General features: G+C 39.2%; 1 protein-coding gene across 3 annotated transcripts in view; it reads left to right on the forward strand.

Moving 5' to 3' along the window:
• Positions 1 to 3,120: 3,120 nt before the first annotated feature.
• The window catches only part of LOC100891935 (histone-lysine N-methyltransferase, H3 lysine-79 specific), a 41,961-nt gene continuing 32,384 nt past the window's right edge, over positions 3,121 to 12,697 (forward strand). Inside the window, exon 1 of one of the 3 annotated variants that reach the window (XM_030995951.1) lies at positions 3,121 to 3,358. In XM_030995951.1, the coding sequence (XP_030851811.1) occupies positions 3,284 to 3,358 (75 nt within the window). In that variant the 5' untranslated portion in view covers positions 3,121 to 3,283. The remainder of the gene's footprint in view (positions 3,359 to 12,697) is intronic. The other 2 variants (XM_030995950.1, XM_030995949.1) reach the window with 2 other exon arrangements.

Below are 12,697 nucleotides of genomic sequence, written 5' to 3' on the forward strand. Positions count from 1 at the left end.
AGCAAAGCATACACAGAGTCAATGCTAATGCGTATTGACCTCTAGCGCCTCAAAAATGCTAATAGGCAGCAATTGGCTTACACGAATAATCAATACACACACAACACATAAATGCACGCAATAAATACGATGTGGTTGATCGGTAAGTTTGACAGTAGATTTACAATTTGAATTTTAAAATTATTCTTTTTAACATCCGTAAGTTGAATCAATTGTATTTTACTGCTATTTAAGTGTCATTAATTGTTACTAAAGTACCGATTTTTTGTGAAATCAGTTGAGTTTTGTACAGTGGTGTTTACTTTGAAATGTTATCAATAGCACAGTTTTTAATACACAGTCAGAATAGTAATGCAGCTATGTAGGGTCCAGACATGGTAGGGCCTATGGCAATCCAAACAGTGCATGAAGATGTACGGTACGTTATTAAATGATGATGATTCGAGGGCGGCTAGTACATTTAATTAGGGGCTTGAAGTTTAGGTATGCTTGGTTAAAGACCATGGACCTACTCGGGCCCCCTCCCCTGGCAAAAAAACAAACAGACAAAAACACATTAATTTTACCCTGTTTTTTTAAAAAGACGGAGCCCCTCCCCTGGCAATAAAATAAAATAAAACAAGTTTAAATTTTGTTTGCTCAAGGTGGGGGGGGGGGGGGGGGGGAATAGGGTTTGAGTAAAAACAACCTTTCCCCCTCCCCCAATGAACAAAAATTGTTGCTCCTAACCCCCTCTTATATGAGAGTGAAATAAGCTATTATTAAAGGAAAAGGGGGATCTATCAGATTTCGATAGGGGCATTTATCAAAGGTGAAAAGGGGTATTTATGTGAAGGGAAGGGGCTCTTATTTAAAAGGAAAAGGGGCACTGTTATTTGAAAGGAAAAGGGATCGTGCGACAAATTAAAAGGGGAACTTATGAGAAATAAAAATGGGCACTCATCAGACATGAAAAGGAGCTCTTATCATAAGGGGAAGGGAAACTTACAAAGGGAAAGGTGCAGTTGTCAAAGTAAAAACAGACACCTCACAGTTTTAAATAGGGGCAATTCTCAAAGGTTAATAGGGCACTTATGAGAAGTGAAATGGGGCACTCCTCGTACCTGAAAAGGGGCACTTATAAAATAGATGAGGGACACGCCTTTAGTTTTTTTTTTTTTCTCTAATATGTTTTCTCTTACTACGTATATTTGCTATTTTTGTATTTATTAAGATTTGTTTTTATGCTTGAGAAAAATTAATAAACTGAACTGAACTGAACTGAAATGAAAGGAAAAAGGGCACCTATCAAATTTTAATAGGCTAATTATCAGAGGTGAAAAGGGTGTGCTTATGAGAAGGGGAAATGGTTCTTTAATAATCAAAAACGTGTGAGCACTTATCCCAAGCAAAAAGGGGCACTTATTAGCAGTGGCGGATCCAGGGGGGGGGGGGGGGGGGCCCGGGGGGCCCGGCCCCCCCCCCCTTGAGAAAAAAATCATGTAAAATCACGTGATTATTACCTTTTTTGGGGGTTGGGCCCCCCCCCTGGCGCTCAAGGGGGGGGGGGTGCAATTTGAAATTTTTTTGAGGATCAAAAAAAAAAAAAAATGTGCTCACTCCCCCCCCCCCCCCCCCCCACTGAGCGAATTTTTGGCCGGCGCGTTTTTCAAATTTTCGGGAGCAAAAAAAAAAAAAAAAAATTGCTCTGTACCCCCTCCCCCCCCCCCCCCCCCCCCCCCCCCCACTGAGCGACTCTTCGGCCGGCGCGATTTTCAAATTTTCGGGAGCAAAAAAAAAAAAAGTTGGGCCCCCTCCCCTAAGAAATCCTGGATCCGCGCCTGCTTATTAGAAAGGAAAGTGTGTACGTTTCAAAATAAAAGGCCGGAGCACTTATCAGAGGTGAAAAGTGGTACTTATTAGAAGGGGAATGGGCACTCCAATGAAAAAAGGAGCATTTTTCTGAAATAAAAGGAACACTTTTACTATTTGAAATGGGGCACTTTTGGGATACTTGAAAAAATTGGCACTTTCGTTAACATTTCGCCTTTCTGAGATGCAATGAACTACTTGATATGGCCCAAATGGTGTCAATGAGAGCTTGCTGTTTGAGTCCATTTCTTAAGATGTTTGGCACATGTTGCACCTATATGATGATGACTTGTGGCACCGTTTATCTGTTTGAAACATTTCAATTAAGGCTCCTCCAATAGTGTCATGTACCGTACTTGTCGGTGTCGCGATGAATCAGTGAGGGAGTTCCAGAGGGGTATACACATAATATCGAAGACATCTTCTAGATTCCTGCTCGGAGTGAGAGAAAATAACAATAACATTTTTCAAGGTCAAATAAAATGATCATTACTTGACAAAGCCCTAAGGGCGAAAATGTGCAAAACAATTTCTTCGTCTAATGAGCATCATTGTTTTGTATTTTTGTGTATGATATATAGGCCTACATTATGGAGTTGAGCTTTGAATTGAAATGATATTAATTGAACTAAATGAATTAGTTGAATTTGAAATAACAACACTACACAATGATAAAAACTAGCATACAAACAATTGTAAACAACAACAAAAAGTAAACAAAGAGAGAGAGAGAGAGAGAGAGAGAGAGAAAGAGATCGAGAGAGAGAGAGAGAAAAAAAGGAGAAAGGTATGTGTGCATGTGTGTGTGTGTGTGTGTAATTGGGTTTTACAGACGCTTATCAATCAGATATGATTATTTACGTCTGAGGACCGACCTTTAACGTCACCATCCGAAATGAGTATAGATCCGGGGAGAAGATACACAAAACAGAAAGAAAGCGATGTTTTTCCTTGGTTATATACTTTTCTAATTTCATCACTTTCAAATCAAGACTCAATTTCTGTTTCGTACTACGTGTACATGTAAACGAATATCACAAAGAAGAAAAGTGAAAGTATTGCTGACGTCATCTCTGACATCACGTATTTGAGAATCTTTAAAAAGAGCATTTCTAATTCCATTACAGTGCGTCTGAGCTGACGATACACACCTCACACCTTCGTCAAAATTATATATTTCGGACGTGAGAGAAGAGAAGGATGATATCAATTATCATAATAAAAACATCGTCTATCATTGTATCAGCCAATCACAATCGGGTATTCAGGTCACATGATTTGGCACCTCCGCGAGGCGTCTTTGTACGGAAGTGCGAGGTCGATATGCGGGGAAAAGTGAGGGGGGATTCCAAACCGAAAATGAGTCGATAGTCTCGTGATTTTGGAGTTTAAAGACGATTACATGAGGACTGAAGGATAACAGAGTTCCAAAATGGCAACAGAGTTACGATTACATAGTCCAGCAGGTGTTGAACCGGCTGTTTATGTGTGGCCTCTTCAGCACACGGTAAGTATTTTGATTACCGTATTTATGTGACCGCATGCATGAGTGAGTGAAATACTACGCGAGGCCGCCTACAGTGTACGTACACGGTTCACGGCTATGTCTATGGCCTGATCCGAAAAGTGTGTAGAGATTCAATACAGTTTCGTGTATCTGGCCTAGCCCTAGATCGTCGTGAGTGAGTGTACGTGTGGTGCGGGTGTAGTAGAGTCCAACTTGTTTTATTATTTATTACTGTTACTTGTTAGATCTACAGCACACAACTCACAAGCCGATTGGCACGGAGTCCTAAACTAAGTGTAAACACAGATCAAAATCATGCACTTTTCACAAATAATGTGCTTGCCACAAACAACATCAGCAGGGGGGCGCGCTTGTCCGAAAAAGAGGATCGTCCGCGTAAACGAGAATAACCTCATAAAAACGGACAAATCGCGTTAAAAAAAATTAGGATCGTCCGCTTTATGCAAACTTTTTTTATTTTCTTAGGTGCTCTGCGGGTTACGGGTTCTCGATCCACGCGCTGGCAATGCGAAAAACGGATTCCGTGCATTCAAATACTCTGGTTTAGAGTAGTGGCTCCGGTCTGCGGCCGATCGGCGGGAACTGCCGATTCTATTTTTATTGGAATACTCACAGAATACTTCAATACCCTCAATAAAGAGTCCATATACTTACTTATTAAATAGAAGTCACAAATAACCAAACTGACCCACAGCGTGGTCAGCATTGACCATGTTTCGAAATGCTTCGAGTTCCCCGGTTTGCGGGCACGCAGTACCGGTTTGCGGCACGCGTACGTCACAAAGCTTTATGCGCTACGTCACGATGAAAGCATGTACCAAATTACTACGGGTAACCCAAATTCTCATGTTTATCTGTTGCTACGGTAAATTTGTGAAGTTTTAAACAATTTCACCTTTTCCTCGAATGGATCATCCCATACGGGGGTACGTACTACTAGAAACTATTGGGTCATAGGGGGTACACACATCAGCACACATACCATCATACACGATCCCGCATGTTATGTGTGTATTAACACCCCCTGCCGCAAACCAGAAAAACACGTAATTACGTGCCGGTTTGCGGTCACCCCATGCAACTAGCCATGCGGTGGCACAATCAAAATATCTGCGATAGGAGACAGACCACAGCCATCATACTTCCACAAAAACATCAAATTTCACCTCCAATCGGACAAATATCGGACAAATAGAGCTACAATATTGATCTAGTCATGCCCCGATCTCTTAACTTAAAAGTTAGCACCTGCTGGAATTTTCATCGGCGACTGGTGCCGTAGATTTCCGACATCGCTGACGGATACTCCGTACCGATAGGAGCACCTGCTACGGACATTTTCGGCAAAGCAGAACTTACCGTGGAATCCACGGTAGGTTTCAATGATTATTATCGAGTCATATTCATTTTATTTTTGAAACAAATACCCCTGGCCGCAAACCGGGCGATGCCGCAAACCGGAGACTCTACTCTAGATCTACTGTCTACTTTCCGCCTTCCGAGGATTTATCGCTCATAACATGAAAAGTCTCTGTACAAAGTCACTGTGAAATGCATTGAGAAAATCATAGAGGAATCTGTTTTTTTCCGCAATGCCAATGGCAATGCCGCGAATCGGAAATAAGAATCGTCTGCGAAAATGCTGATGATCTTTATTTTTTGTGGACCCGTCTGTCCGCGTTTACGAAGACGATCCTTATTCTTGGACCACCGCCCCTACTGAAGCCGGAACATGCCCTTTTGGTGTTTTGCCAAGATAAGGCCAATGCCAATCATGCCAATGGCAAGGGCAAGGCAAAGATTTGGCTTCAGCAGTTCTAGACCTATGTACAGCTTAAAGATAAACTTGAGTTCTGGTAATGCGATTGCATTGTGAAAGAAAAGGTGTGGAATGGATCAGAAAAGTTGATCATATAGCATGCAACAGCCTTCTTTATGGCCTTCCGGAGTCGCACATTGCAAAACTCCAGAGAATCCAAAACTCTGCTGCCAGGCTTGTAACACGCACACGTTCTTGTGAACACATCACCCCAGTACTTCGCGAATTGCATTGGTTGCCGGTGACGTACCGCATTATGTACAAATTAACTTATAAATGCATTCATGAATTGGCACCAATTTATCTGCAAGAATTAATCGAGGAATACAAACCCTCACGCAATTTACGGTCATCTTCACAATTAAACCTCGTATCTACTTCTGTGTCAACTCTCTCTTATGGTAATCGCTCCTTTCGCAAAGCTTCTGCTGAACTTTGGAACAAATTACCTTTAAATGTAAAAAACTGTCAAACCGTTAACCTATTCAAAACTAGTCTCAAGACACATTTATTCAAAATTGCGTTCGATGATTAATTATCTCTGTTCACTTTGATGTGTATTCCATATGTATTGTTATTTGTAGGTTTATTTGCATTTTTAGTTTTGTATAGGGGCAATTCCACAATTGGTAACGTTACATTTAAGCAAATTTTCATATTTCATTTTACTACTACATCACCATCTATTCATTTCAAGTCACAATCATGTTACAATATGTTCACCCACCCTAGGTCTATAATATAAAAAAGAATGAATACAATTGAACAAATATTAGAGTCGCCATGGTAACTTTTAATGTTGGTTGGTAACGTTACAAAAAAAGGACATGCGAAAAAAATCAGTGTCTTCAGACCAAAAGTTTCCTAAAACGCGAGATACCTCAAACAAAGTGTCGTATTCATTTCAATTCTAGTGTCATGATAAATATTTCAGCCAATAATTTTAGCAGCTTGACTCTTCAATTTTTTATTAGACCCAAAATTCATGGTTGGTAACGTTACCGGTTGGTAACGTTACAGTTTGTCCATGCAGAAATAAGCGTTGTAAAAAGCAAGTGTTAAACCTACTCCTTCCTTAAAATCAAAAGATACACTTTGCAATTACATATAAATTAACATAGTTATCAATGTAACTGTTATTTATAACTCCAACTCACAATTTGAAACAATCCAAACATATTTACAACACTTTTTATCCAAATGTTACATTCTGAAGTTCACCATTTGTCGTGGGATTATGCATGTCAACATACATAATAACTTGATTTCACAAAGTAACTATTTTATTGAGAGAATTTTAACAGAGTTCATGACATCATGACAGAGACATTGAGCAGATATTCAGTCCATAACACAATAGAATGATAATGTGTTGTTTTGTTCCATAATCCAATGCATGTATTTTATGTACAAATGTACTTGATACCATACAAATCTAAAATTTGAAAAGCCCACGGTTATTAACAACTTCTTTAACGAATGTATTTGCCGTCGATTTAGACCTGTACTCCTTCCTTAAAATCAAAAGATACACTTTGGAATTGCATGTAAATTAACATGGTTATCAATGTAAGTGTTATTTATAACTCTTACCCAGACACAACTTGAAACAATCCAAACATATTTACAACACTTTTTATCCAAATGTTAGATTCTGAAGTTCACCATTTGCCATGGGATTATGCATGTCAACATACATGATAACTTGGTTTCACAAAGTAACTATTTTTGTTGAGATAAGTTTAACAGAGTTCAGAATAAAAATGTGCGGTTGTATTCCATAACCCAATGCATGTATTTGATGTAGGGCCTACTTGATACCATACAAATCTAAAATTTGAAATGCCCACGGTTGTTAACAACTTCTGGAGGAGCCAATTTTGTAATCATCTTGCTCTCCATGTAGAAAATGGCATCCTTTTTTGTAGGCCATTTCCAGTACTTTCCCACTGGCTCCATCACTGACACCTGAAACTCACCCTTGCGTGTGAACCCAACAACTTCACCAGGAAATTTCTTTCCTTCGTACTCGACCACATACCAATCTCCCACTACAATGGCCTTACTACCACTTTGGGTAACCACTACATCATCCTTGTCTGCCCTATTGTCTTTTGTGAGAATGTGGGATACCACTTCATCCTTTACGACCTTCAGGAAATGCATCTTTCCGATGCCAGTGATTGGCTTGGCCTGAATGAAAACATCTTTCAATTTGAGCTTCTCATTCCGCTTAGCAATTTCTGTTGACTTGACCTCTGTGACGCATACATTCTCCATGAAGCTTGCTGCTAGAACAAAGCTGCTTGCATCTGCTACAATGTCTTGGCGGCTCAGAACTCTTTGCATCACAAAGCGCTTGGCTGACCCTCCAATCCCATCAACGGGGCCTTTTCCATGGGAGGTCGAAAAGAAGTTCCACTTGATTTGAATCTTGTGAGCCTCTTGAAGTGTGCAGAGTGCTGCTGCCACAAACCGATTTTTGAATTGCGAAGCTGGGCCATCTGACCAGATAGAAATAGATGTTACCGTATCTGGTAGATATCCTAGCAGCACATCAAGGTAGGCTATGATGGTTTCCTTGGAGTGTGTGAGGTCATCAGATGCCAGGATATGAGAATGTAGAGATCCAGAGTACCAGAGTGCTGCAGTGAAGAGGGATACTTGACGTTGATTCCAATGTGCGCTCTGGACTTCATCTTGAGCAACGCATGTAAAATTTTCAGAGAAATCCACCTGGAGGAGGGCACTGTGGGTGTCATGTGATTCAGGAGAAACTTTTTCCCTCTGAGCATTGTATGCTGATGCTTGCTCACGCTTTACATAGCAGTGCTGCAGGAACTGAGGTAAGATGGCAGTGATGTGCTGTACTAGCTCTCCTACAGTTCCCTCCTCTTGAATCTTCATCATCCGTCCATCTTTATCCGTCTCCCACTGAAGCCATGAGCAAGGGCAGTTAAGGGATCCCTCAAAAGAGAAGGCTTTGCTAAATCCTGCTCCATCTTTGCATTCTGCACATTCATTCATCCAGCACTCTCTTGATGGTTGCTTGCAAAGGAGCAAAGCTGGGAGATCACGGGTGTAAGCAGGGAATTCTGGTTGAGCCTTGTGAAGTGCAGTAAAAGCATTAATGGCATTCTCGTGGTACCTGCAGAGACAGACATTATGTGGCAACTTTTGGCTAAGCAGGACATGCTTTGGGCGACACTCTGCAAACTTGGACTTTCCCACATGTACTTCTGGGTAAATCTCACAAAAGAAGGCATATGTCTCTTTAATTGAAGCAGTGAGGTGTCTAGCCTGCATTTTCTTCTTTCCGTCTGCATTCCAAATAGTCACTACATCCTTTCTGCCTGGGGCCTGGCGACTCACATCATCTCTCTCATAGAAGTCTTCGATGACTTTCACTGTATCTTCACTGACTTTAGGAGGACCCGTCTTCCTTTTCTCTGCTGAAGCTGATGGTAGTTCATGTCCTTGCTTAGCTTCTTTCTCATACAACTTGCGAGAGACAACAATTCGCCGTTTAGGAGTGTCGGGGAGTACTCGATCCATTATCCGATGTGCCCTGGCAGTGGCTTTTGCGAGTGCCATCGCACTTTTGAAGGGCCCATGACTTGCTTCTGCTTCTGCTTCTGCCTTTCTTTCTTTCTTCAATTTCCTGTGCTTTGCTACTCGTTTTTTTGTTGCTTCTTTCGTCTCCCTTTCCAGTTGTTTTTTCGCATATTTTGGCAAGGTCCTCTCTCTCAGCTTTTGCTTCTCCCAGCACCTCTTCATGGCTGCTGCTTTTTTCTTCAAGTATTCTTCATACTTCCCCATCCTCTTCATCTTTTCTATGTAGTGCCTTTGTTTCTCTTTCTTCGTAAACTTGGGCATGATGACCTATATATCAAAAAATAATTATAATTTTTTAAAATATTTTTGTACAAACCAAATCTTTAAAAAAAAAAAATAATCAGGATGAACAAAGATTTCCAGATTCGTAATTGGTATTAGAATCCTTCTATTAGTGCGAATCTGGATAAGTGTTGGAAAGTCACCATACAGAAAAATTGATACAATATAACAATTATGAATAAAATCACTTTTTTTTTCTAATTTACAAGAAATCATATAACTTAAAATTCATGATTTCCCATAATATTTAATGTATCCTTTGGAAATTTGAGTAAAGGTCAATTGCCATGTTTTCTCAAAGTGTTAAACAACTGCATTCGGATTAAGATGAAAGTTTCCACGGCAACAAATTAGCCAATGCACATAAAAACAAATACAAAAAAGTTCATTAACCTTCACTTTTTCATTTGCATCTATTCCATCTAGTTGATGTACATGTACATTTGCATGTACATGTAGTTGATACTAAATATTTTATGTACTATCAATTGCCAATGTTGACTTTAAAAAGTGTAGTGTGAACTGTACATACAATGAAGACTGTAGAAAGTAGCCTAGCCTGATCTTAAAGTATTTCAAGAAACATAAATAAAGATTACAGTTACTACAATTGAAAATAAATAAACTTACCAGATGCTGACACTGGGTGACAGTAGATTGAGATTCAACAAGTTTTGCTAATTAGAACTGCTTTCATGGAGAAAGATTCAAGAAGAGTTTTAATACAGTAAAGATGATTTGACTCTTCCCAAATGTGATGCTGCATGGATTCTACACAGATATGATGCTGTTTAAATGGTTGTCACATGGCTGTCACATGCCTTTAATAAATGTTCTATACTGCCATCTCTTGTCTTAGTTAAAGAATCACTTCACTTTCTTCTGATTAAGGCTTACAAATAAGTATCTCCTGGCACTAATATCATGGTTGGTAACGTTACAATCCTTAAGCCTGGTTGGTAACGTTACATGGTTGGTAACGTTACAGATTTTGACTGCTAATATTTTCTACATCATAGAATATTTGTAATTCTGGTTCCTTTACTTCAATAGAGCATTGTATAGGAAAGGAAAATTTGAAATATGACAATTAATAGCCCCCAGATTTTCTCTCCAGAAAAATAAATTCATGTTTTGGTTGGTAACGTTACATGGCGTATCAAGGGTTTGGAATTTCGTGAACTGTAGACTAAATCACTTTTTAACTTGAATTTTGCTTAATGAAACCATGAGGGCATTGTACTCCCTCAATAAATTCAATAGGTTTGTGAGGATATAGTTACTTTTATGTTGATAATGACTTAAATAACTTTTTTTCCTCTTATATTACAAATTTCACAGGAAAACATGAACAATGTTCATTTGCAATTTTCACTCACTTATACCAAATGTATGGTGTGGAAAATATTTTTTTCAGATACTTTGTGGTGTCTTTAGTCAAATACAAAAACAAAAAAAAAGAAAATTTGAATTCTAAATTTTTTACTCATGTCCACCTAATCATGGAATTGCCCATAAGATGTAATTGTATATCAGTCTATTTTGTGTGTATAGCGCTTAGAGACTTCGGTGGTAAGCGCTTTATAAGTAACGTTTTTATTATTATTATTATTATAAGTAATGGTGTGTAATGCAAGGTTCTGGAGTCATCAAAATCATCATAAATTTGGCAGAGTCTTGGTAAAGTAACAATCACTTACACAGAAAGATGTATATGGGACAACACATATGGTGTCGGGGCTAGTACTACCCTGATTTCCTTATCTTTCTATGCTTATTACTCAGCCAGTATACATTTTCTTCCAAAATTGTTTGGCACATGACATTTATTTGTAATCTTGAACATTCAGTGTAAGTTTCGTTAGTTTCTGTGAGAATTCATTTTCTTTTTTTACCAGAACTCAAGTTTATCTTTAAAGGTAAAGACCAGTATTGGAAACGCCCCAATTTCAAAAAATGAAATGGAAGCTCTTTTTACCACTCATGTGAAAGAATATGTTTTGAATATTACATGATGATAACAATTTTGACGGGAAACCGCCTACTATATTTGGTAATTAGTGTATCTCTTGCCTGTTGAGAGATATAAATACATGTGTCGCGCACATTGTGTAGTCACATCTTTCTATGTACAGTGCTTCTAACTTTATGAAGACTTGGCCAAATTTCTTATCATTTTGATGATTCCAGAACCTTGCAGTACATCTATGCTAGATGATCAACCTTTTTTCGATTTCACAACGTTTCTTTCACAATGCAATCGCATGACCATAACTGGTCTTTAGCTTTAAGTCTCTGATAATGAGGGTTGTTCCGCTGGGAGTACAGGTCATGAGGTGTACGTCTGGCTTCACTGACCGCCTCTATATATTACATTTACGTAGGTAGGCTATGGGGTAGCACAGGGGCCTACGTTTTGCTTCCCATGCCTTGTGTACAGAGTTTAACAGTTCCGCATCGATGTCCTTTGGCTTTAGGCTAATGTCCTTTACAGCTACATCGCATGCACAAAATCCATATAGGGTCTACATGTACATGTAGACCTATGCATAATTCATGAGGCAGCTACATTCATATTGAAAGCAACATCCCATCGCATGTGCATGAATGTCTTCTCGCACTTTGAAAAACTAACATCAACTGATAGATAAACATCCATACAAATATTCCACAATAATTCACAAATTATAAAAAATCAGTCAAAATGTACTGGAAACGATAGGCTTTAAAGATAAACTTGAATACTGGTAATGCGATTGCATTGTGAAAGAAAAGGTGTGGAATGGATCAGAAAAGTTGATCATATAGCATGCAGGGTGCTACAAGAATTTTTTTCACCACTTGCCCTGTCGGGCAAGTGGGTTTTCAATTTACTTGCCCAAACAATATTTCCACTTGCCCAAAACTTTAACGGACATTTTTATTTCATCATTCACTGCTATAAATATCATGCCAAAATTTGTAAATTCTTACTAAATAATAATATTGAAGATATTTTACGATAAATCTCGGATAAGTATGCGAAAACTAGACTAAACAACGTCGCTAAAACCATGAAAACAAAACAACAACGGCTTATATTCTGGGGGTCTCGATACTATTATCAAAATGACTCGCTCGGTCGGATCTTGAGACCGCAGTAATAAATTGAAAACGAGACAAAAACATTCATCTGATTTATATGAGCAGCGAGTTTTAAATAATATGTTCACAATCATTAACAGTCATTATGAATAAATATCAAACATTTGACTTTTTGTACTTACTAGAAAATCCCTGTTGTTTATTCCATTCCGATTCGCACGTGTTCATTTCCCTAGAATAATGACGTCATATTTGGCGTGATTCAACCAATCGGCAATCAGAGAATAGCAAAGGCCTGTCGGTGCGGCCTGCAGAGCTAGAGAGAGAGAGCGCGAATAAGCTCGCAGCTGGTACGATCGCGCTAGCTGTCTCTAGCTAGCTCACGGCCGGCCGTGCGTGGAGGCGGAGCGGCATTCATGGCTTGAAGTGTCACTGTTGCATGCGCGCTGAGCTGGCTAGCTGTCTGTGAAGTTTTTTCGAAATCGGAACGATCGCTTTTTTGCTTCTGGATTTTGACG

The sequence above is a fragment of the Strongylocentrotus purpuratus genome, unplaced genomic scaffold (genome assembly GCF_000002235.5).
Source record: "Strongylocentrotus purpuratus isolate Spur 01 unplaced genomic scaffold, Spur_5.0 spur5_scaffold_3, whole genome shotgun sequence".
Classification (NCBI taxonomy): Eukaryota; Metazoa; Echinodermata; class Echinoidea; order Camarodonta; family Strongylocentrotidae; genus Strongylocentrotus; species Strongylocentrotus purpuratus.